At 47.4% G+C, this 25002-nt stretch overlaps 1 protein-coding gene and 1 pseudogene across 2 annotated transcripts in view; both read right to left on the reverse strand.

Annotated features, from left to right (window-relative positions):
* Positions 1 to 3221: 3221 nt before the first annotated feature.
* Positions 3222 to 5023, reverse strand: LOC147112770 (uncharacterized). Its single transcript, XM_085996236.1, has 2 exons — positions 4726 to 5023; positions 3222 to 4566 (listed from the first exon to the last, which is right to left on the reverse strand). Exons 1-2 carry the CDS (start codon positions 5006 to 5008, stop codon positions 3515 to 3517), a joined length of 1335 nt encoding a protein of 444 aa, XP_085852362.1. The 5' UTR covers positions 5009 to 5023; the 3' UTR covers positions 3222 to 3514.
* A 3465-nt stretch (positions 5024 to 8488) lies between these two features.
* LOC147112771 (amine sulfotransferase-like) overlaps positions 8489 to 25002 on the reverse strand; it is a 43013-nt pseudogene continuing 26499 nt past the window's right edge. The window contains exon 6 of the transcript XR_015079643.1: positions 8489 to 8671. The product of XR_015079643.1 is annotated as an amine sulfotransferase-like (transcript). The remainder of the gene's footprint in view (positions 8672 to 25002) is intronic.

A 25002-nucleotide genomic window follows, 5' to 3' on the forward strand; every position in this document is an offset into this window, starting at 1 on the left:
AGGATGCCAGAAAGTCCAAAACGCCCCACCACAAGCCCCTCTACATCCATGGGAATGGCCCTCATCTCCATGGCAAAGGGTACATATCGACTTTGCTGGTCCATTTATGGACTCAATGTTCTTAATCGCGGTGGATGCACACTCCAAGTGGCCGGAGGTAATAAAGATGTCCTCCACCACCATGGAAAAAACCATCACAGTATTAAGGACCATATTCGCCAGGAATGGACTGCTTGAACAGATCTGTTCTGATAATGGACCGCAATTTGTATCCGAAGAATTCAGGAAGTTCTTAAAAAACAATGGGGTTAAGCACTACACGTCCGCCCCATACCATCCCGCCACCAATGGATTGGCTGAAAGGTTTGTCCAGACCTTCAAGAAGGCCATAAAGGCCATGGGTAATGAAGACATAAATCTACAACATAAGGTAGATAACTTCTTGTTTGCGTACAGGAATGCAACACATGTGGTTACAAACCAAACCCCCGCCATGATGTTTTTCAATAGAAGACTAAGATGCCGGCTGGATTTGGTCAAGCCAAACGTCAGAAGGGATGTAGAGAACCGGCAATTTCAAAGCATGAATGAAAGGCCAACTAGAACCTTCCAGATAGGTCAACCAGTTTTGGCCCGAGACTACCGTACCGAGAAATGGCAGCCTGGAACTATTTGCACACGACTAGGACCGCTGATGTATACCGTGGACATTGGAGAAAGCATAATAAGGCGCCATGCTGACCAGATCATAGAGTCATCCGAAAAAGGACAACCTACACCACAACTCTATACGCCTAATGATGAAGCAGAGATACCCATAGTATCTACCTCCGATCTTGGTGATACTGGAACCAGATGAACCCAACACTGGTATTGAAGCCGAATCGACCTTGCCAAAAGAACCTACTACACCACCGAGGCGTTATCCGGACCGAGTCAGGAAGCCTCCAGAGAGACTGAATTTGTAATTGATTAACTTCAGCAAATGTGTATATTATTGTTCTTGTAAAAATGTTATTTAATGATTACTTAAAATGTTATGTACTATTTATCTAAAAGGGGAGGAATTGTAGTGTATGTACCTTTAAGAGGAACTATGTTTTTGAAGCCCCTGTATACTGTAGTACCAGTAGTGACCACTCGGGTATATAAGCCTGTGTAGCGTCTTGTGTTGTTAGTTCACCTCCAGACTTTGTTCAGTAAACACTTGTTAAATCAACTCCTGCATTCCGTGTCTCCATTAACACACGGATCTAACACCCTCCACGCCTGGAAATGTGTGTATCAGATTTTAATTCCAATGTATTGCCATCTATAGATGCTTAATGTACACTGTAGGTTTTCTGAAATGGGAAATGCATGTGCCGTTGGGTCATAGATAGGTAAATATAGGGGATGGTTTGATTGTGGAGAGTCAGAAAATTTTGCTCACCCAGAATTATGATACTTCAAGCAAGTTATAGTATCATCAGGGGGGACTGTAGAATTTGCAAAATTGAACATTGTCCTATAAGGGTCTATTGGCAGAAAAGGCCTTGGCCTAGAATTTCAGTTGCTTGCGCCAGCAGTTAGCGCCTTAAGAGAAGTGAATTTCGGGCGCTATGCGTGTAGCGCCCGGGCGCAGCGCAGTTTGCGCCTCGCCCCAAATTAAGTTGACCCTTAGCGCCGGCGCAAAGTTTAGCGCCCGCCCGGATGCGCGCGCAGAAAATGACGTCACATCCTCGTGCAACGCCCTTTGGCCGCCCCATTGTGCGGCTGGCGGCCGGAGCGTTTGTAAAAAGGAACGCAACACAACCAGCGCGGGCCCCGGGGGGCGCAAATTAAAGGGGACGTACCCTCCAGTATAAAGGCCAGCCATTTTGCAGCAAACACTCTTGTGCAACGCATTTCTGGACACACAACAAGGAGGATAGCTAACTGGTTTCAAGCAGCAACAGCTCAGGTATTTTTGGACTCAGGCCAGAGCGCTGCAAGTGGCCTTTTGGAACTTTGACTGTTTGCCAGGATTTGATGGGGGTTGCATGGGGTGCCAACGCGGAGCTGCAGCGCCATGTCCGTAGGGCTCGCAGATGCATTGTGAGAGGGGCAGCCCTGGCTAGAGGCAGAGGGGGCTACAGGCGTCGGCCACGTAGGCCTTACCCAGTCAGGCTATACCGCCAGCAGCGCTCCTACCTCAACATGACTGACGCGCGATGTGTTAGAAGGCTCCGATTCCGAAAGGAGGTGGTTGCAGAGATCTGCCACCTGCTTCGCAGAGATCTGCGTCCAAAGCTCAGGTGCAGGACGTCTCTGTCAGTGGAAGTGAAGGTGACGGTGGCATTGAACTTCTATGCCACCGGCTCCTTCCAATCCGCTGCTGGGGACATAGCGAACATCTCCCAGTACGGCGCGCATCGCTGCATCCGCCAGGTGACCGAAGCACTGTTCAGAAGGAGAAGCCAATTCATCTCCTTCCCCATGGCCCTGGAGAGCCAGCATCAGCGCGCATTGGGATTTTCAAGACTCAGGGACTTCCCCTTGGTGCAGGGCGCCATTGACTGTACGCATGTGGCTTTGCGGGCCCCTCTGGAGCATGGCGAGCAGTTTCGCAACAGGAAGGGCTACCATTCTCTGAATGTGCAGCTGGTGTGTGACCACAAGCAGCGCATCATGGCTGTCAATGCCAGCTTTCCAGGCAGCAGCCACGATGCGTTTATCCTGCGGCAGAGTACTGTGCATGACATGTTCGAGGCACAGCCTCCCCCAAGAGGATGGCTACTCGGGGACAAAGGCTATCCTTTGTGTACCTGGCTCATGACCCCGCTCCGCGCGCCCAGGACCGCTGCTGAAGAGGCATACAATGAGAGCCATCAAACCACCCGCAACATCATCGAGCAAACTATTGGGGTCCTCAAGCAGCGGTTCCGCTGCCTTGATCGCTCCAGAGGAGCTCTGCAGTATTCGCCGGACCGGGTCTCCCAATTTGTGGTAGTTTGCTGCATGCTACACAACCTGGCTATCCGCAGGACTCAGGCACTGCCACCTGACGTTGGACCAGCACCTCAGGAGGAGGAGCAGGAGGAGGAGGAGGAGGAGCAGGAGTACGTTCCCAGGGGGGAGCGACCAGGGCCAAGGGCCGCACGACGCCACCTTATTACACGTTACTTCTAAGCCCCCTGTCAGGGAATGCCTTGTGGCCATGAGGGAAGATGAATGCAGCCGCTCCGCAAGCCCTCAGCCGGCGAAGCCAACAAACACTAACAAGAACAACCATGGAGACTGTATGAATAAAGATAATTATTTATTACACAAAAATGAAAACCCCTTCCCACATGAATCCCCAAAAACAATCAATGGGCCCCACAAAAAGCCCAACAAATGACTCACTCCCACAAACTGGGGAGGAGTAACTCCACATTTGTACAAACCTGGCCTCAACCTCGGCCTTAACGCAAAAAATAAGCCCACGAACCAAACAACCATGGGCAAAAGAAAGATGGCCACCGCCATATAAAACGAAAGCTGGCCACACCCTCTACTGAGTGGCCCGCGAGGGCGAGACCTTGTCCAGCCTTTTGCCTCCCCTGCCTGGCCTGCTGCTCCTTCGCAAGCTCTGCCCAGTGGCTGCTGCGAGGCTGGGGGAAGGCGCCTGAGGCTCAGATGTCCTTCCGCCAGATGCCGCTGGGGGGCGGCCTACATGGCCTTTGGGCCTCGAGGTGCCGGCTGCTGAGTGGCGCACCTGAGCCTGGCCAACATCAGCTCCAGCCGCTTGCCCTTGACGCCCCAGTGGGGGAGTGGCAGCGACGGATGGCGCAATGTGGACAAGCTGGCGTCTGGGATGCGCTGGCTGGTGCTGTGGTGCGCTGGCACTTGGCCGGGCCCACACTGCAGGATCCGCAACAATCAGCCGAGGGGCGGCTCGCTGGGATGCTCCAGCGCGGCGGCTACCCTGGCGATGCCTGCCTGAGACAGCGCGTGTGGCAGCAGTGAGTGCCCCTGTTGTCCTGGTGTGCGCCCGCATCACACCCGCCAGGGACTTGACGGCATCAGTGAGCATGCGGCCACTCGCGGCAGTTGATGCCCCGAACTCGCGCACACTGGTCGCCAGCGACTCGATGGCCTCAGGCATGCGCCCCACCACGCGCATGAGCTCCGTGTGGCGCCGGTCCGAATCCTCGGCCATCTTGTCCAGCTTCCGCGCCTCCTCCGAGGTGAAGGTGTCCGGACTGGAGTCGGGACTCTCCCGCTGGGGAGCAGGGGACTGAACTAGGGGAACTTTGCCACGTTGGTGGTGGCGAGTGTCCCAATCAACTGCACTCCCCTCTGATCCTTCCCCCCTTTGGGGGGAAGGCCGCGGCCCACGCGCAGGGCTCCTGGGTGGCTGGACGCCACTGGTCCCAGAAGCTGCAATCCCCTGCGACAGTTGGTCCAGGCACTCGTCCAGTGAGGACGTGTCAATCATTTTGTCCTCTCCTGCGGGACCTGAGTGTTCCCCTGATGGTCCGGCTTGCTCTTGCTCCTCCTCCTCCTCCTCCTCCTGCTCGGAGGGGCTGTCACTGGCAGCTTCAGGGTCCTGGTCGTCACCAGCTGAAAGCAGGAATGCACAAGAGTAGCTTCAGAGTGAGGAGACGGCGTCAGCGAGGGAGTTAGGACTGGTGGCATTCAGCGCATTGGTGGGACAGTGGCAAAGGAGGTAGCTCGGATGCGCAAGTGCGACGCGAGAGGGCCAAAATGCGAGGTCCTTACCATTGCCGGGCAGTGGAGGGTCGGCTACTCCGCACGCTGTGGGCACGATCAGCCGGGCTCCCATGAGCCCACACACGCGCTCCTCCAGGCGAGTGAGCTTCTGCAGCTTGGTGCGGCCTCCCCTGGTCCTGGCACGGGCCTGGCGATTATAGGCAACTTTAGCCTGCAAGAGAAAGGACGGGCTGTAAGTACGGAGTGTAGCCCTGATGTAGTGTGCACTGCCTCCCATGGTGGAATAGCTTGGCCAGAGTGTAGCCCTGATGTAGTGTGCACTGCCTCCCATGGTGGAATAGCTTGGCCAGAGTGTAGCCCTGATGTAGTGTGCACTGCCTCCCATGGTGGAATAGCTTGGCCAGAGTGTAGCCCTGATGTAGTGTGCACTGCCTCCCATGGTGGAATAGCTTGGCCAGAGTGTAGCCCTGATGTAGTGTGCACTGCCTCCCATGGTGGAATAGCTTGGCCAGAGTGTAGCCCTGATGTACTGTGCACTGCCTCCCATGGTGGAATAGCTTGGCCAGAGTGTAGAGTGCAGAATGGGCAATTGATGCGCATGACTGTCCCAAAGCTGCTGGCTGAGGGCTGGCCATTAGGCCTTTCAGCTCCCTTTGCCCATCATGTCAGGTGTACATGCAAGAATGAGGAGGAGACTGGAAAGGGTACTCACCCTGACAATCCTGGTCAGGTTGTTGTATTTTTTCCGACATTGTTTGTGGGTCCCGGGGGCATCGCCGGTGAACGTCACCCTGTTGGCGATCTGCTTCCAGGCTCTGGTGTATTCTTGGTGGTTCGGATTCCTCCCAGTCTCTGGGAACAAGATCCTGCGCCTCTTCTCCAGAGCTGTCACCATTATTTCCAGATCACGCTCTGAGAAGCGCAGGGCACGCTCACGGGCCTTCTCTGGCGTTGCCATGACTCCCTGGGGCTGAGCAGCAGTGTTGAGGCCTATTTGCAAAGCTGCAGTGTGCAGGGCGTGGCAGCAGACCAAATCGTCCCTTCCCCCTTTAAGAGCTGGTCGGCGCCACGGGGTCTGCTGTCAATCAAAAAATGACTGCATCTGCGCTGCGCCCCGCCTCGGCGCTATCCCTCTGCACCGCCGGCTTAGCGCCTAAAGATAGTAGTGGAACGCCTCTTTTAGCGCTCCACCAACCTCTTAGGGCGAAGCCACTGAATTTCCGGCAAGGGGGCGCAGCTTTGGGGCGGGCGCTAACTTCGGGCGGGCGCTAACGTTAGCGCCCCAAAACTGGTTATACTGTAATTCTAGGCCCTTAACTTTTAAAGACTGTTTTAAAAGAAGCCCAGAAAAAGGGACACACAAAATGGCCGCCAGACCCTGTGACCAGCTTTTGGGACACTTTAAAATGGTTCCTGCAGTCCCCAGACAGCTTTTTGTGGATTCAGCCCACAGTAGGTTCTGGAAGGCAGTTTCAGGGAAAACGAAACCAGACAGAGCCCCATACATATAGATTGGATGCAGATCCGATCAGATTGGCCTGTAGATAAAGGCCATCAAAATGTTTACCCAGACAAAGGGAAACAGTTTCATATTCCTAGGGGGAACATCAAGCACCGTTTTAAGACATCAGAAGGACATTAAAGACAATACAGGGTCGTCCCAGACCAGAGATGGCAGTTACCGGCCATCCCGAAGATACTTTAAAAACAAAGACTACCCCGCTGTGCTGCAAGCCCGCCAAAAGTTAAACAAAGACTAACCTTGATTTGGCGGGAGATAAGGGCCTCCACGGAAAAGTATAACTGGAGTCCCAGGGTAGCCATCGGTAGCTTGTAGCTTTTTGGAGCTTGGAGCTTGGAGCTTTTGCAGCTTTATCGGTAGCTTTTGAGCTAGCTTGCTTTTTCGAGAACCGTGGAGGAACGTTGATCCGGAGGCCAGCCAAGAAGGTGATTCGAGTCTGCGTCCCGCCCCGGGGTAACCATCGGGAGATCATCGACAAACCCCGGGCCGTTGACAAGACAAAGGACAGCAGCCCTTCAGAAGAAACCTATCTGAAAATGGTAAACCAGCTGGGCTCTGCGAAGAAACCTATCTGACCATGGTCAAATAGGTGGTCTCCGTCCACGCCGACGTCCAGGCCTGCCAGCATCCAGCCTGTCCATGACCTTCACCTTGAGGAAGAAGAGAGAGTGTCGCAGCCCGCAGCGGTGACCAAGTTGGGACAGGACGCCTGAGGGGATCAAAATGCAGACCTTTCAAAATCTTATACTTTCTCATTGGATTGGTGAGCATGTTTCTGGCCCCTCATAATCTGAACTAGCTCAGCTTAGGGGGTGGGCATTTTGGGTATAATTAATTATGAGTTGTTGTCCCTCGATGTTCCGTGTGTTTCCCCATTTCGAGATGACTTTTGTAAAGTATAACATGCCTGTATATGCATTGGTTGCGCACAGCAAGGTCCCACAAACAGCAATGTGATAATGACCAGATTATCTGTTTTAGTGATGTTGGTTGAAGGCTAACTATTGTCCAAAAGATTGGGAGAACTCCCATGCTCTTCTTCGAATAGTGCCATGGGATCTTTTATGTCTATCTGCGAGAGAGGACGGAGCCTCAGTTTAACATTTCAAGACAGCACCACTGACAGTGCAGCACACCCTCAGTACTGTACTGGAGTGTTAGCTTAGATTTTGTGCTCAATTGCTGGAATGGGACTTGAACCCACAACTTTCTCACTCAGAGGTGACAGTGTTACCAGTGAGCCACTATGAGGGTCCAAATTGTGAATGGTTGGCAATTACTCACTATTTTGCGCCTCAAAGCATGGCCCCTATCCCTAGCATTTATTCAAATATTACATGCTTTAATAAAAATCAGGTCTCTTTATTTTCATTGACTGCAGGGTGCAAAATAAAGATATCAGCTTATAATATTTTTAGGATGGATAGAATAAGTAAGATAAGAGAAGAAATGGCAATATTGTTGAATGAGTGAGTACAAGCTGCAGAGAGGACTGATGTACACAGAAAAGAGATTAGAGATCAAAGATAAAAAAAAGTATTGCTACATGAGCGGAAGTTGTACTACAGCCTCCTAATTCAGAGAGGGAAATGTGTGGACAGATAGAATTATGGACTGATACAGCACGGAAGGAGGCCATTCGACCCATTGTGCCTGTGCCGGCTATTTGAAAGAGCTAACCAATTAGTCTCATTCCCCTGCCCTTTCCTTATAGCCCTGTAATTTTTAACCCCTTCAAGTAAAATGAGGAAGATGAGTAAGAATAACAAAATTATTGTGTTATGAAATTGATTGGGAAAGGGAGGGAGTAAATGGAAAAATATGAATGGAATTCCTAAAATACATATAGGACTCCTTCCTCGAGAAATATGTTCATATGCCTACAAGGAGACAGGCGTTGGTAGATCTAGTAATGAGAAACAAAATAGATCAGGTAGATGAGTTAAACGTGGGATGAGCATTTGGGAGTAGTGACCATAATATGATAAAGGTTAAGGCCCAAATAAAAAGGGGAAAAATGAATACAAAAACAAGGGCACCAGATTAGAAGAGGGCAGGTTTTAGAAAGATGCTGTGAGCTAGCTGAGGTGAGGTGGAGAGATCAACAATGACTGTAAAGAGGGTTCATAAGTTTCACAGCATCAAGTGCTTAAGGCTTCAAGATTCAGATATTTATTCTCTCCTTCTATGTACTGTATAATATCCTACAGGTTGTCTTGTCTATAAAGTATTAAGTTCTCATTTAATATGAAGTCAAAAAAATGAATAGATGCACATCATAGGCCTGTATTCTAAATATATCTCCATTTATTTCTGGCACTTTGGCCTCTATGATGTGTAGATATCTGAGTTTTGGTTATTTGCTATCCCAGATGAACTTGAAAGGGACATCCTTCATTCTTTCTTGGAATATTCTGTCAAACATCTCCAATTGAGCCACACTGAAATGATTTTTCCAGTCTCCAACTATTCCTGAACGGGAAAAAAGTGAGAGGAATAAACTTTTGGAATTATTAAATGAAATAAAACAAGAACAAAATAAATAAAAAGAATAGAATGGACAATTCTTTTTTTTTAAAGTGAATAAATCTAAATCCGTGAGGGATGTGAGATTCGGCCGTGTTCTACAAAGTGTTGGTGTAGAAACCCAGTCAGAACCCTACCTGCTGCAGTACAAAAATACTGTACACACAGACCTAAACTGGAAACTCACCAACCTTCTGGGAGATAGCATTTCAGCATTGTGCACAACCATTGCCATTTTACACACACTCTTCTGTTGTGCCCAAGCTGCATGACACACGTTTCTTACAGCTGGAGGAGGCAGATGTGGATGGCAAACAGATGCTCAGGCTTCCAGCCCAAGGCCCTCCTCTGCTATTAGGATGTTTCTCACTTGTATCAGCAGCCATGGATGCAGAGGATGGCTTGGTTCTCCCAAAAAGGCATCCACCCAGCATCCTTGCTCTTTCACTGAGTGTAGACTACAGCTGTCTTGATAATGGCTACTGACATGCACGATGATGTTACTGTGGTCAGATACCATCAGAATATTAATTGGGTCCAGGAAGTCCCCCAGACACGCCCCCTTATTGTGTAGCCCAACAAATTTCTTCCTCACCTGCTCCTAGGTGTGGCCACAGGTGAAACATCATTAAGGGCTTGATTTTCCTCTACAACCCCACCCCAAATTAGGCAAGATAACATTAGAAAACAGCGCAAAATTTCCTCCAGCCAACCTCTTGCAGCCTACAACACAGTGACAAGGCATGGCCCAGGTTCCTGGCCAATTTCTCTTCTTGATCCTGCAGTCTCCACCAACCCAAGGGATTGTGAGGAGAATGGTGGTGGTAGTTCCTGGGCTAGTGTTAGGAAGCCCCCTAGGCCACTGGATAGAGAGGGGGGAGGGTCTAGTAGTCCTCTAACTCATCAAGGCACCACAAGGACTGCTTCAGGGAGGCAGTAAATGGAGAAAAAGGAATGGAATTCCTAATATGTGAGCAGGACTACTTCCCAAGCAGTATGTTGACATCAGTCATCGTGAAAATGCTGAAATCCATTGTTAAGGAAGTGGTATCAAGTCACTTAGAAAATCATAACATCGTTAGGCAGTCAACATGGTTTTATGAAAGGGAAGTCATGTTTGACAAATGTATTAGTTTTTTGAGGCTGTAACTAGCAGGGTAGATAAAGGGGAACTAGTGGATGTAGTATATTTGGATTTCCAAAAGGCATTCGATAAGGTGCCACATAAAAGATTATTTCTCCGCTGTGATGGCGGTAACTTCATGGGGTTGGGGGTAATATAGTAGCATAGAGGATTGGTTAACGGACAGAAAACAGAGAGTAGGGATAAACGGATCTTTTTCAGGTTAACAGGCTGTAACTAGTGGGGTGCCGCAAGGATCAGTGTTGGGGCCTCAGCTAGTTACAGTCTATATTAATGACCTAGATGAAGGGACCGAGTGTAATGTGTATTGATTTGTATGTGGGTTCAATGACGACACATTCATGAAAGAGAATGACTTTTTATCTAAAGTATGTTCAACTCAGTTAACAGCATTACAGGAGACACCATCCTAGAGATCCATCTAAAACAAAACTAAAACTAAACTGCTTGGCCTAGAAATTCACTATGGCCCCGCCAGCTGGCTAACGGCCAAAAGTTAGCGCTGGGCGCGGAGCCATGTGCGACCGTCCGATATTCACTTTTTGCGCCCCAAGTCGGAACCGGGCGCTATTCCAGGGTGTGCCCGCCCCCGCTTGGGGCGCTGAAACTGAATTTCAGCGCTCTAAGTGCCGCTGTGCCACCCGATGCGGTGCGGCAGGCTGCGGTACTGCAGGCCTCCTCCTTCTCTTAAGGTGGAGGTGCCTGCAACGGGGAGATCGCCACTGGATTGTACCGGCAAATGAGCCCGGCACCACGGAGAAGTGCCGGGCTCGCGGAAAGCAGCCGGCAATGCCGCGGGGGGGGGTGGTGGAGGAGGCCGGGGAAGGAGGTGCGGGCAGGCGGCCGCCGAAAAAGCGGCCGGCCGCACCTCCACCTTTATGTGCCCCACTAAGGCTGCAGTAAGGCCCTGGTCTCCGGATGTTAGTAGCAGCCGCCACGGAGGAGGCGGCGGCAACTGAATATGGGCATCGGGCCGGCATCGGGGCGGAAACGGGGCACTGCGCACACCGATGACGTCATCGGTGCCGGCGCAGCGCTACCGGCTACCGCCGCCATTACCGCCGAGCTCAATATCAGCGCAACCTCCTCTACTGGCGCAGAAGCCCTCTTTAGGCGGTAACTGGGCGCAAAGCTTGCAGCGCCTTACTGAATTTCTAGGCCCTTGTCTCTCACATGCCCTCTGCTGGTCAGGCATAAATAATCAATCAGGCAAATATGCTGGTAAGGCATCATTATTTGCTGATATCATTACATCTCCCTTTCTTAAAACAAAAGTATTTTACTTTTATCTAACAACATGTTTTCTTTGTATTACTCTGCATTTTAACTGTAACACTTAATGAACTTACATTATCATTATCATGATCAAGGTTTTTTAACCTTGTTTTGTGTGTTCACATGAAATATGTAAATACCTAGAACTTGAAGAAAGAATAAGATAACATTACTTCCTTCTATAACAAGAGTCCTTAAACTTGCTCAATGAGTCTCTCAGAAGGCTTCACGTGTCTTGAGGATTTTCTGATTGATTGTCCTTGAATCTGAGTTGTTGCCTCAGATGATGGTTTCTCAGCTGTGTGATCAGGTTGTTCAACAGTATCAGTCTTTTGACCTGCTGTGTGATCAGGTTGTTCAACAGTATCAGTCTTTTGACCTGCTGTGGCTGGTCCCATGAGAAGATCTCGACGATTTCTTCGCAGAACAGCACCCTCATCTGTCTGAATGGTGTCTGATCTTGGTTGAACTTCACTCAGGACAGTTCCCTTCTGAGTCCATATGTTTGTTTTGTCTTTGAACCTTACTTGGTCACCAGTGTGGAGTTCAGGTAGGTTTTGTGTTCCTCTGTCATAGTAGTACTTTTGCTTTTCTTTCTGTTGTTCTTTGAACTTCCTCACTTTCTCCCCCTCTTTTGTTTTCAGGAGTTTCTCCGGGATGGGTAGGTTTGACCTTAGCAGACGTCCCATAAGGAGTTGGGCTGGTGACATACCACACTCGAGCGGCGTTGTGCGGTATACAAGCATGCTCTGGTAGAAGTCAGTTCCACTGCCTTTTGCCTTGTACATCAGTCTTTTCACTGTCTGGACCGATTTTTCCACTAGTCCATTGGACTGTGGAAAGTGAGGACTTGACGTTGTGTGGACAAAGTCTCACTCTTTGGCAAAGTGTCGGAAACTTGCATTGTAAAACTGAGGTCCGTTGTCTGTGAAGACCTTGCTTGCCACGCCATGTCTGGAGAATATGGCTTTCATACATGTTATCACAGCATCTGCAGTGGTGGTGTACAGTCTACAAACCTCTGGATACAGGGAGTAATAGTCTGTGACTACAAGATAGTCCTTCCCTTGACATACGAATAGGTCAGCGCCTACCTTCTGGTAAGGTCTGTCTGGCGCTGGGTGTGGCTTTAGTGGTTCTACCGGATTGCTTGCTCGATATTTCAGGAATATTGTGCAGTTTGACACTTCATTTGTCACATCTTGGTTGATTCGTGGCCAGTACATCACCTCTCGTGCTCTTTTCTTACACTTTTCGATTCCCAAATGTCCTCCATGGATCCTTTTTAGCATCTCTTTTCTCAGACTCTTTGGGATAACTATTTTACTTCCTTTGTAGGTGATGTCTTCGACCACTGATAGTTCCGCCCTGCAGTTCCAGTACTCTGCCATGTCAGGTGAGCAGTCTTGCTTCATGTTGGGCCATCCATCCAAGATGCTTTTCCTCAGTCGTCTCATTGTTTCATCTTTGTTTGTCTCAGTCTTTATGAGCTCCATTTTTGCATCTGCTATGGGCAGTGCATTTGTGATCATGTCTACGTAGGCGTTCACTTTTTCATCCATTTTGGTGTTTGCGGGCTCACTTGGGTCAACAGCTCTGGACAATGTGTCTGCTGTATACATCAGCTTACCCGGTGTGTACGCAACATTCAGTGTATAGCGTTGCAGCCTGATCATCATTCTTTGTATTCTAAGCGGACAGCTATTTAGTGGCTTTTGGAACAATGCAATCAAGGGCTTATGGTCAGTCTCTACACTGATTGCTTGTCCTGCCACAAACTGGTGAAATCTTTCACAGGCGTATGTGATGCTGAGCAGCTCCTTTTCTATTTGAGCATATCGCGTCTCCGCGTCTGTCATTGAGCGCGATGCATATGCAATAGGTTGCCAGTAGTCATATTTTTGCAGAAGAATGGCACCGAGCCCACTCTGTGATGCATCTGATGATATCTTGATGGGCCTCGCTGGGTCATAAAACCTCAGAACTGGTTCCTCTGTGAGCAGTTTCTTTAGATCGCTCCATGACTTCTCATGCTCATGACTCCATTCCCATTCTATGTTCTTTTCAGTTAGTCGTCTCAGTGGCGCCATCTTTTCTGAGAGGTTGGATATGAATTTACCCATGTAGTTGATCATTCCATTAAACCTCTGCACGTCCTTTTTGCATTGTGGCTTTGGCATATTCTCAATGGCGGACACCTTTCTGGGATCTGGTCTGATGCCCTCACTGCTAAGGATATCTCCCACGAATGTCAGTTCTGTCACCCCGAGCTGGCATTTCTCCCTATTCAGCTTCAGGTTTGTTTTCCTTGTTGCTTCTAGCACTTTTTTCAGTCTCTCGTCATGCTCAGTTCTCGTGGTTCCCCATACTATGATGTCATCCATTGATGTATCAACTCCCTCCAGGTGCTCATAGGTCATATGGATGGTTTTGTGATACACTTCAGGAGCTGAGGCAATGCCAAATGGTAACCTTAAGAATCTGTATCTGCCAAATGGACTGTTGAACGTGCACAGTCCTGAACTTGCCTCGTCCAGTTTCATCTGCCAAAATCCTGATGATACATCTAACTTGCTGAAATACTTTGCATTTGCAAACTGTGACATGATTTCCTCACGTGTAGGAAGCTTGAAGTGCTCTCTCTTTATTGCTCTGTTTAGATCTCTTGGATCCAGGCAAATTCTGAGCTTTCCATTCTTTTTGTCCACAACGACGAGGGAACTCACCCACTCAGTTGGCTCATCTATCTTCTGAATCACGTTCAGGCTTTCCATCCTGTCCAACTCTGCCTTCAGTTGCTTTTGAAGAGCAAACGGAACTTTTCTGCATGGATGTATGACCGGTGTCATACTTTTATCTACTCTGATCGTGTGTTCTCCTGGAAGGCAGCCTAGACCCTGAAATAGGTCGTTGTACTCTATCATGAGTTCATCATAGACTGTCTCTCCTTCGCTTTCCACAACGAGGACTCTCTTTACCAGGTTCAGTCTCTCACAGGCTTTTAAACCTAGTATGGCTTGCACATCCTTTGGCACCATGATTAATGCTAGCGTGTGCTCTCTGTCCTTGTGTGTCACTTTGACAATGCATCTTCCTTTCACTGGTATATCAGTACCTGAGTATCCTGTCACTTTCACTTTTATTCCATGTATCTTTGGTCTGGGTCTAATTTTCTTAAAATCAGTCTCTGATATCACATTAACTTGTGCTCCAGTATCCAATTTAAATGGAATGTGTATGTCATTCACTTTTAGTGTCAACATCCAGTCTCTTCTTTCTTTTTTTGTTTTCAGACACAACATCTACATAGAACTCCTCTATCTCGCTTTCATCTATTGTATGGACCTTGCTTTGTTGCGCTTGGTTCTTACAGCAACGGGCATAATGGTTGTTTTTGTTGCAACTATTGCATGTTTTACCATATACTGGACACTTTTTTGGTGGATGCTGTGTACCGCATCGGCTACATGACTTTCGATTGCCCCTTTCATTTTTGTTCGCTGGCCACGCCTCTTTTTTCACATTGGCGCTCTTTTTGTTAAACGGTTTGTGTCCGTTCTTTCTCACGGCATCCACGTTGCAGCTACTGTCACTGAACAGCTCCTTTGCCTGCGACTTCACAGTCTCTGTAGCCCTACACGGTGCTATGGCTTTTCCCAGGTCTAGATTTTGCTCTCTTAGCAGTCTTTCCCTTAGACCATTATCTGGAATACCACACACCAGTCTGTCTTTTATCAGCGAGTCTGTCAGTCCCCCAAATTCACATGTTTTGCTTCGGTTTCTCAGTTCAGTCACATACTGATCAATAGTCTCTCCTGTTTTCTGTACACATGTGAAAAATCTGTGCCTCTCAAACGTCACGTTACGTTTAGGTATGCAGTAGGCCTCAAACTGTTCCATTATTTTATCCAACTTCATTTTGTCTCCATCAGCAGTGAATGTGAAGTTATTATACACCTCCAGCGCTTCATCACCCACGACATGTAAGAACACTGACGCTTTCATTTTATCACTTTTCTCGTCAGCTCCGATTGCTGATAAATACAACTCCAAACGTTGTTTGAATCTCCTCCAATTTTCACCCACATTACCTGTCAACTGAAGCTTCGCCGGTGGGTGTAATCCTACCATTTTTTCACTTCGTTAGCTATTCTCCAATGGTAAGTAACGATGTTTTCTTTTGGCTTGCTAATATGTGGAGAGCTGATTTAACTTCAGATTTTTCCTCTTCATCTCTTTCAATCACTTCTGACACCATGTATTGATTTGTATGTGGGTTCAATGATGACACATTCATGAAAGAGAATGACTTTTTATCTAAAGTATGTTCAACTCAGTTAACAGCATTACAGGAGACACCATCCTAGAGATCCATCTAAAACAAAACTAAAACTAAACTGCTTGTCTCTCACATGCCCTCTGCTGGTCAGGCATAAATAATCAATCAGGCAAATATGCTGGTAAGGCATCATTATTTGCTGATATCATTACATAATGTATCCAAGTTTGCTGCTAATACAAAACTAGGTGGGACAGTAAGCTGTGAGGAGAACACAAAGGGGTCAATTTTCATTGACCCGTGGAGTCGGGTTTGGAGGCGTGCGGGGGGGTTAAAGTCCCGAATTCGGGGGTCCAGACACCATCCCGCCCCCAACCCGCCTCCATGTAAGTTTCAAAGGAGGCAGGTACCCGCCCCACACTGGGACCTGCCTACCCGAGGCGGGAAGGGGATTAGTGCCAATTAACTGCCTGTTAACAGGTAGTTAACAGGCAGTTTTTAGCCTAATCCCTATTTTAAAGCTTGAAGTGGGGGATTTCCGACGGCTCCAAACTATGCCAAGTTAGAGGAGTCGAGCCGTCGGGTTGAAGGACTTGGAGGGATCAAGATGTCAGTGTTCAGGTGAGTGATGGGTGCATGAGTGCAAAGGTAAGTGTGTTTGGTGTGTCTAAAGTGTGTAAAGAAGTTTAAATTACCTGTACTTACCTTTTAAACCTTCCTTCCTCTAGGTTTCGGGAGTCTATCATCTAACTGGCACAGAAAGCAGAACGGCTGCGAACTGTCAAAAGTGACAGCCTGCAGCTTTCTGTGCAGGAGAGATTTCTAACTGAGTCTGTGGAGAAGGACTCAGGTTAGAAGTAAGACTGTCAGTGTTTGACAGCTTCAAACAGCTGTGAAACACTGATATTTCATCTGTCAAAATGTCTTGACAGATGAAATTTCAGTCTGTGACGTCACCTGTTGCCGGGTGGCCCTTAATTGGCCTGCTGAGCCCGCTGGGCGGTCTCAACAAGGTCAATCAAGTTAAAATCGCGTGGATTGGCCGCATCACGATGGAGGCGGGACTACAACCCCGAAAGTTGTAGTCCCGCCTCCAACCCGACTTCTCAGAATCTCAGAATCTCAGAATCTACAGTGACTTCTGAATGAAAATCACCCCCAAAGAGTCTGCAAAGGGATATAGATAGACTAAGTGAGTGGGCGGTATTCTGGACTTGTTAGATGTAGGTAGTGCCCCTAGTGGTAGTTATTGTATAGCAGTGTGTTATTTGACCTTCTTCCTGTCTGCACCGGAAGTAGTATTCGAGGAAGTGTTTTCTCAGGTGTGAACAAGGTCCACGTGTGGCAGCTTGTTTTCTATCCTCCTCCATCCTTCCTTATACGCTAAGTAAGACGCAATGTCTGTAAGTATCCTTGTTTGGTAACATAATAACAACCTTGTCGGTATAGTATTTTGGCAATACTTTGTCAATAAGAAGTTTATTAGCTGCTAGCTACTAAGGGTTAGCTTCAGTGCTATTTACTTATACAGTTATCTACTTATCTGTGTTAAGCAGTCTATTCTGTTTTCATAAACATGTTTTTGCATCTTATGTAACATCTAATGCATAGTACTTACCTCTGTGTACAAAACATACTTTGTCTTTGTTTACAGTTTCACATTTTTATTCAAGTAAAGCTTTAAAACAACACCCTGCTTCTCGAGGAGTTATTTGAATGAGTGTTTAGCTGACTGGATAGCTGGCTAGGAGTTACATCTAGTGAGACCAGTACAGGCAGTAAGATGGCAGATGGAGTATAATGTAGGGAAATGTGAGATTATTCACTTTGGTGGGAAGAATAGAAAAAAGGAATATTTTTTAAATGGTGAGAAACTTTCAAATGTTGGTGTTCAGAAAGATTTGGGTGTCCTCGTGCAAGAAACACCGAAAGCTAGCCTGCAGGTACAGCAAGCAATGAGGAAGGCAAATGGCATGTTGGCCTTTATTACAAGGGGGTTAGAGTATAAGAGTAAGGAAGTCTTGCTACAATTGTACAGGACCCTGGTGTAAGGGGTGGTGTGTGGGGTCAGCTTCACCTCTGACTCCCTGAGCAGTTTGAATCACTCCCACTCCCTTGGTTCTAGACTTTGGACTTATTTCGGGGTTGTAATGAAATTGCAACAGACACCTGATTTGGTCAAATGAATTTAGATTTTATTTTGAGACAGGAAAATATACAATACAATAAAACTTATACTCTAAAAGGGGGAACACTTCGGAATCTGCGAGGGAGAATGACAATAGACAAAAATACCTTACCCCTCCCAATCCCACTATTCTAACTAGGTTGAATTCCAGAGGACCAGGAAATGCTCACCAAACGACTTTCTTGACAAATTGTAGAGGTTCGCGATTTCGGGGTTCTCGTTAGTTGTGGCAGTTGGGGCCTGCCGTACCCCGGACGTGGTGGAAGACTGCACCTGCATTGGGTTTTCAGCCTTTGCCTGTCCGCTGATGCGGTTGGATGCGTAGTTGGATTTATTGGGTAAGTAATCAATTTCCTTTGGTTAGGTATAGTTTTTAGAGTCTTTTGTGTCAAATCTTACCCAGGGGTAAGTCAGACTAGCTTGTAGAGTGGAAACAAACTTGCAAATTTTCAACTTCTCATTGGTTGGTTTCTTGTTGGTCGCGGTGGCTCAATATTACCTAATTGGTAGTAATATTGTTAGTTGTTGGTTTCTTGAGGCCTTTGGTTCCCACAATTTCGTTTTCCTTTCGTTTCGTTCTTCTTTCCTCAAGTCTCTGATCCTCCGACTATGTACGGTGATGATGATAATGAGTAGTACTCTTTCTGAACCGTACATTCTCTCTCCTGCACTGAACTTGAACCTTCTTGAGCTGTGTCCTCACTGACTCTCTGTTGAACTGTCTGAAGTAGCCAAATTACTATTATACCTTAGTTTGTTAGCCATAGGCGTAATTAGTTTTAATATTAGAACATGTATAATGCAGCACCAATGTACAAGGTGGAGATAATGGGTTAATCCCTACCCTGAGTTAAACGATATAGAGGTCTGTATTTCTTTATTCAGCTAAAGGTTTAAACGTGATTAAATGACTTCAAGGCTGAAAGATTAGACTGCAGAGGGAAGATGAGGGAGGAGTTGGGTATTCAGGCGAGCAAGCACATATGCAGATAGCGCCACTTAAAACTGGCTGATAGTAAATCACACAATAGGGTTCCAGTCTTCAAAGTCTAATTGGGATATGCTTGCTTTGCAGAGAGTCACCCGAGACGAGGCCAAATGTATGGGCCTCGCACCCTTAACTAAGTCTGCTATCCTAAGAAAACATTCAACAAGCGAAACCACCTGGCTATGGGCAAATGGCTGGCTGTAAAGTAATAAAATGAGGCCCATGGTCAGGAGGTGACAGAATTAACTGATAACAGAAATGTGGGAATGTGAGCGCAGGAAGATGAAATGTTACGGTTTATAATTGCCATTTGGCTATAACTCTGTATATGCTGATAAGCTTTATCCCCGCCCCTAGGGAGGGGAGTTTGATTTTTGGTATAACTGTGATTGTTGCTAGGGAATCAGTGGAGTCGGATCTGAGGAGAAACTCAGAAGGTTCTCCCCAGTACTGTGAATAAAGACCGTTTTGAACTATCCTTCACTCGAAGTCTGTCATCTGTACCAAAGATAAACGTCGACTTTGTATATCACTTAGTCCGCTCTGAGGGGGAAAGGGTTAAGTGTTGACCTGACAACACCAGGTCCACTTTTCGGGTTACAACAATTGGCGTCACGAACAGGATCACAGACTCTGACCGGTCCACAGGAACGACGAGCTAAGAAGGGTGAGTACGTTTAAATTACCACCCATAAATTAGAAAGCTCAGAACGTACTGTGAGATCCGGTAAGGCTGTGATTAAAAGAACTGAAGTGGGCAGAGACAGACTCGAGAAAGGGGGGTGCGGTCTGGTGTGCCGGGAGGCGGCGAATCCTCTGAGCTGTTGAGACAGCAGGGCCTCTAGGATAAAGAGGTAGATAAGTGGGTTGGAACGACCTACGAATGAGCCGAGAGGCGGCGAATCCTCAGTGTGCCGGCGTAAGTGTGTGTGCGTGTGTGAGTGAGTGATAGGGTAATATAAGAACCATTGAGAAGTAAGTCAGAAGCTATACAGAATGCCTAAAAAGGATGCAGAAATAAAGAAGAAAAAAATTGTGTTAAAGTGTGAAAGTTTTCCTGACTATGAATGTTTAAGAGGTTATAACATTCCTTGTCTGAAAGTCTGTCGTTTTAAAAAAGGGTGTCTGCTGTGTGTTTTAGCTCCACCCACTTCTCTGTGTTAAAAAAAGCATTTAACCCTTTGTCTTGTCTTGGATTTTGGAAGTTTTAAAAATGTGCGAATAAGATTGTGCCCCAGAATAAAAAACCTACTACAATTTAAGTTAAGCTGGAGTGTAAAAAAAAACTGAGAAGAGCAACAAAAGGTTTGTTTAACAAAAGGTTAAGTTTCAGTCTAAGATTTAACCCTGGGGTTATGAGGTAAATTAACCTATTAAAACCAGATTTTCATTGTGGCCACAGTGAATTTCTGGTTGGTGTAAATTGGTGTAAAGTGGCAGGTCCCTCTAAAATATTTAATTAACTATGGTATTGGGAGCCCTACAGAATGTGGGACTAAAGTTAAACCCTAGAAAGGTACAGGTAGGGAAGGACGAAGAAATCTACCTAGGACACCTAATAACACAAGGGAAGAGACAAATGCCCAAAAACAGATGGGAGGGGCATTAGGACTGGCTGAGTGCTTTGATTATTTACAAGCAGCTAGAGATGGCAGCAGGAAGGGACCGCGCCAGAGAGGGGAGGGGGATCCAAGGATGTTTGTTAACGCATTGGTAGGGGGCCGGCAGTGCAAAATGTTAATAGACACAGGAGCCACAATCTCGTTGACAGACTTACCCTTGCCCCGAACGAAACTTTCAGTTAGTATAGCAGGAATCGGTGGACGAAGAATCAGGGCTTATAAGAGCGAAACAGTCTTACTAGAAATTGAATGTATAATAATTCCTACACAGTTGTGGGTATGCGAGAACGCTGAAGGGACAATCTTAGGGATAGACATACTGCGAGAAGTAGGAGCTTTAGTCGACCCTAAAGCGAATGAAGTGTACTGGCCACCAGATTATAAATTAAACAAACAGGCAGGCCCGGGAAACAAAGCAGAAATGGCCCAGCCTATACAGAATTTGATCAAAGGCGAGTAGCCAAAGGAAAAAGTGTAAACCTATATAGATAGTCGGAATGCCTTTGGGGTGGTGTCTGATTACATGATAGCCGGGAGTAGGCAGGAATATCTGACACCAGGAGAAGGACCCGTAAGACACAAGAATATAATCAAGGAATTAGTGGGAACCTCTCTCCTACCCAAAGAGTGCGTAATAATAAATTAAAGCACACAAGAGGATGGGCAGCTAAACGATCAACTGAGAGAGGGAATCTGACCAATGAAGCCCAAATGTTCATGTTGAATCAAAGTGCGAAACCACAACTGTCTTTCAGTCAGGGATGTTTTTTGGGTTGCGTGAAGTGACGCAATAATGTTTAGCTCCACCTTCAAAAGCCTGCAAAGGAGTTAACCCTTTCCACTGACAGCTGTTTGAGTTCACCAAGCAACAACTTCAGTATTACTGAATAGAATTTAAAGATATTGGACATTATTAAATTTAAGTTTCTTAATGTTAAGTTAATATTGCCCCACAGTAACAGAAGGAGAATTAGGATTTGATAAATGGAAGTTATCTTATAACTTGCAACACCGTCTCAAACGGCCAGGAGACTGCTTGGGAGGCTGTCCTGTTACCCAGAGATAAATCCATACAGATAGTTAGAGATATGAGCCAGAACCCCGCAGCCATGATGGGAGTGGAGGGAGAGGAACACTGTTGCACCAGTGAGGAAGAGCCAGAATATGTAGACAGAATCAGGGAGTTGCCTCTGACACAGGCAGACCTAGAGCTATATGTGGACGGGTCCCGTAAATATGTTAACGGAACACCACGAACAGGTTGGGCCGTGGTGACCGGAGATGGCACCGTCCAGAGGGAAGGAAGATTGCCCGGGGGTAGTTCAGCGCAGGTTGGGCCATGGTGACCGGAGATGGCACCGTCCAGAGGGAAGGAAGATTGCCCGGGGGTAGTTCAGCGCAGGTTGGGCCATGGTGACCGGAGATGGCACCGTCCAGAGGGAAGGAAGATTGCCCGGGGGTAGTTCAGCGCAGGTTGGGCCGTGGTGACCGGAGATGGCACCGTCCAGAGGGAAGGAAGATTGCCCGGGGGTAGTTCAGCACAGGTTGGGCCGTGGTGACCGGAGATGGCACTGTCCAGAGGGAAGGAAGATTGCCCGGGGGTAGTTCAGCACAGGTTGGGCCGTGGTGACCGGAGATGGCACTGTCCAGAGGGAAGGAAGATTGCCCGGGGGTAGTTCAGCGCAGGTTGGGCCGTGGTGACCGGAGATGGCACCGTCCAGAGGGAAGGAAGATTGCCCGGGGGTAGTTCAGCACAGGTTGGGCCGTGGTGACCGGAGATGGCACTGTCCAGAGGGAAGGAAGATTGCCCGGGGGTAGTTCAGCACAGGTTGGGCCGTGGTGACCGGAGATGGCACTGTCCAGAGGGAAGGAAGATTGCCCGGGGGTAGTTCAGCGCAGGTTGCCGAGCTGACAGCATTGACAGAAGCATTAAAATTGGCAGCAGGGAAACGGGTGAATATCTATACTGATAGTCACTATGCCTTTGGCATAGTACATGATTATATGGCAGCCTGGAGTAGAAGGGGGTATATTGCCTCAGGTGGCAAACCCATACAGTATGAGGAATTAGTAAAGGAATTAGTAGCTGCCTCAGGGTTACCCACTGAAACAGCTGTAGTGAAGGTAAAAGCCCACCAGAGGGGGAACTCCCCCACAGAAAGGGGAATCAGAGCCGCCGACCTTGCAGCCAGAAAAGTGGTGGAACAACAGATTGCAGCAGCAAACAAGAGCAACACAGAACCAGAAATACAGATAGACATAGCTGCTATAACTGCATTGCCAGAAGATATAGATATATCCAAATTACATAAGGAAGTATCCCAGGAGGAGAAACAGCTATGGGAACAAAGGGGAATATGGAGGAAAGAGCAGCAGATATGTGCACCAGGCTGTATACAACAAGAATGAATGAAAATGTACCATGGCAGGCAACACACAGGTATATCCAATATGTTAAACAACCTCCAGCGATGCTGGTGGTGGCCCGGAATGAAACAAGCTGTGGACAGATTCTGTAGACACTGCCCCATATGTGTACAGTATAACATAGGGAAACCTGTCATGGTAAAGTGGGGACATCAGCCGAGACCAAGAGGCCCATGGGAGAAGCTGCAGATAGACTTTACTGGACCTCTACCGAAATCAAAGGGGAAAATGTACTGTTTGGTAATAATAGATCAATTTACTAGATGGGTTGAAGCATTCGCCACTAGAGATTGCACGGCAACGACCGTAGCACGAATAATGGCAGAGGAGGTTGTACCACGATGGGGGGTCCCGCTGCAAATTGATTCAGACCAGGGAACACACTTTACAGGGAAGGTTATAAAGGAAACATGTGCATTATTAGGTATTAGACAAAGGTTCCACATACCATACCACCCTCAGAGTTCAGGGATGGTGGAAAGGATGAACCGGACTTTGAAATTATCCTTAGCTAAAGCAATAGAAGACACGGGGAAGGGATGGGCGGAGTTACTCCCAAGTATACTGATGAGACTTAGAGCAACTCCGAATAGAACCACGGGGCTGACACCTTTCGAACTAATGACCAGACGAGCAATGACACTGCCGGAAGGAGTCGCTACCGGGGCTGAGGATGTCGGGCCCCTGAAGGATAGAATTAGGAGATTTATTAAACAATTGTGTACGCAATTACAATGCTCTCAGACATGAGGCCAAAGACCAACAGATTATACGGGATCTAGAACAAGATGCACGGGACGACCAGAAGGAGGTCCCAGCTGTAGGGAGCAAGGTGATGGCAAAAATAATACCAGCCAAACCGGGGCTAGCACCCAGATGGTCAGGGCCTTACAAAGTATTAATGAATAGTGACACATGCGCTCGTGTAGATGGGTCCGGAATGGGTAAAGGAAGGTGGAAACACTGGACTCAGTTAAAAATATATAAGAAAGACAATGAGGAAACCAGAGATGGTGCCCTTTTTGAGCAGAGTGAGGAATATACTAGAAGATATAAAGAATGGGAAGGGGAGTTACTACATATATCAATAATGGGACGTGTATGATGACAATGTTATATGCCATAGTTTGCATCTTCAGGTATGTCTGGGGACAGAGCCACAGAACAAGAAATGAACCCGATGTACAGCATTTTGAACTGATAAAAGGGATAAGAGCAGAATAATTCTACCTGGCTGGTGACGACCAGCCCCCTTTTTGTAATTACAGGAACATTGGACGTCCGGAATGAGATAGAGCGTCCTCGCCTTGATCCTAAGGATGAACATAAGTATTGCCATTGTCGAGGGGGGTTAGTGATAAGGAAAACACCGGATGAGGTGTACTTTAGTGTAACACAGAGTTAAGCCTGCCATTAATATGAGTATTTTAGAGATGCCCGCGATGTGTAACAATCATACAAAACAAATATGGAACTCCCTGTGGGTAAAACAATTAGAGGGTCCACAGGGAAAATCTCTCTTACAAAGACGTAAGAAACGGGGAGTATTGGAAATGGCCGGAGCAGGGTATGCGGCCGGGTTAGCAACAGTTAATAGCTTGGACATAGAAGGAGTAAATGAAGGAGTAGAGGAACTACAAGCAAAAATAAAAAGGCTACTAAAACAAGCCACTGGAAATAGTCAGCAATTGGCACTGGCAGGAAAACAAACAATAATGCAATTGTTGGGGGTGGAAGAGGTAGTAGCCCCCCATGCAGAAACAATCAATACAATTATTGATCGACTTGACAATGCTTCTCGCCAAACCCATAAAGAACTAGTATGTGCCATGTATGGCTCATGGCTACTGTCAAATGCTCAGCATAACATGAGGCAAATAAATAATGGACAGATCCCTGACTGGATTACTAATGAGGATCTGAAACCTTGGATTGACACAAATAAAAGCCTATGTAAGGGGCGTAAAATGGGACAAGTATACCGGGCAGGCAATTGTCTGACCCCATGGACTAAGGTGATTGGCTTTGTACTAGCAATCCCACAACTCTCGGAAGAGGGACAGCCCCTATACGACGTGATTAATATAGGAGAGCTACAAAGGGAAAGTTGGGTTAAATATCATGATGTCCCTACCAAGGCACTTTGGGCGGGGGATGAAGATAATAAACAGAAGAATGGAACCTTAAGGGGGGTGGTAATGGATGGGTGCCACCACAAGGGAAGGACATGGGCGTGCACACACCCCCCCACCGAGGGAGACACATCCGAGTGCGGATTTACAAGAACCACCAATTGCACCCTTGAGGTACACCCAAGGGGAATACACCGGACAAGGGTAGCACCAAGGAACAAC

The sequence above is a fragment of the Somniosus microcephalus genome, chromosome 9 (assembly GCF_052327205.1).
Source record: "Somniosus microcephalus isolate GS21.2 chromosome 9, FLI_Smic_1.0, whole genome shotgun sequence".
NCBI lineage: Eukaryota > Metazoa > Chordata > Chondrichthyes > Squaliformes > Somniosidae > Somniosus > Somniosus microcephalus.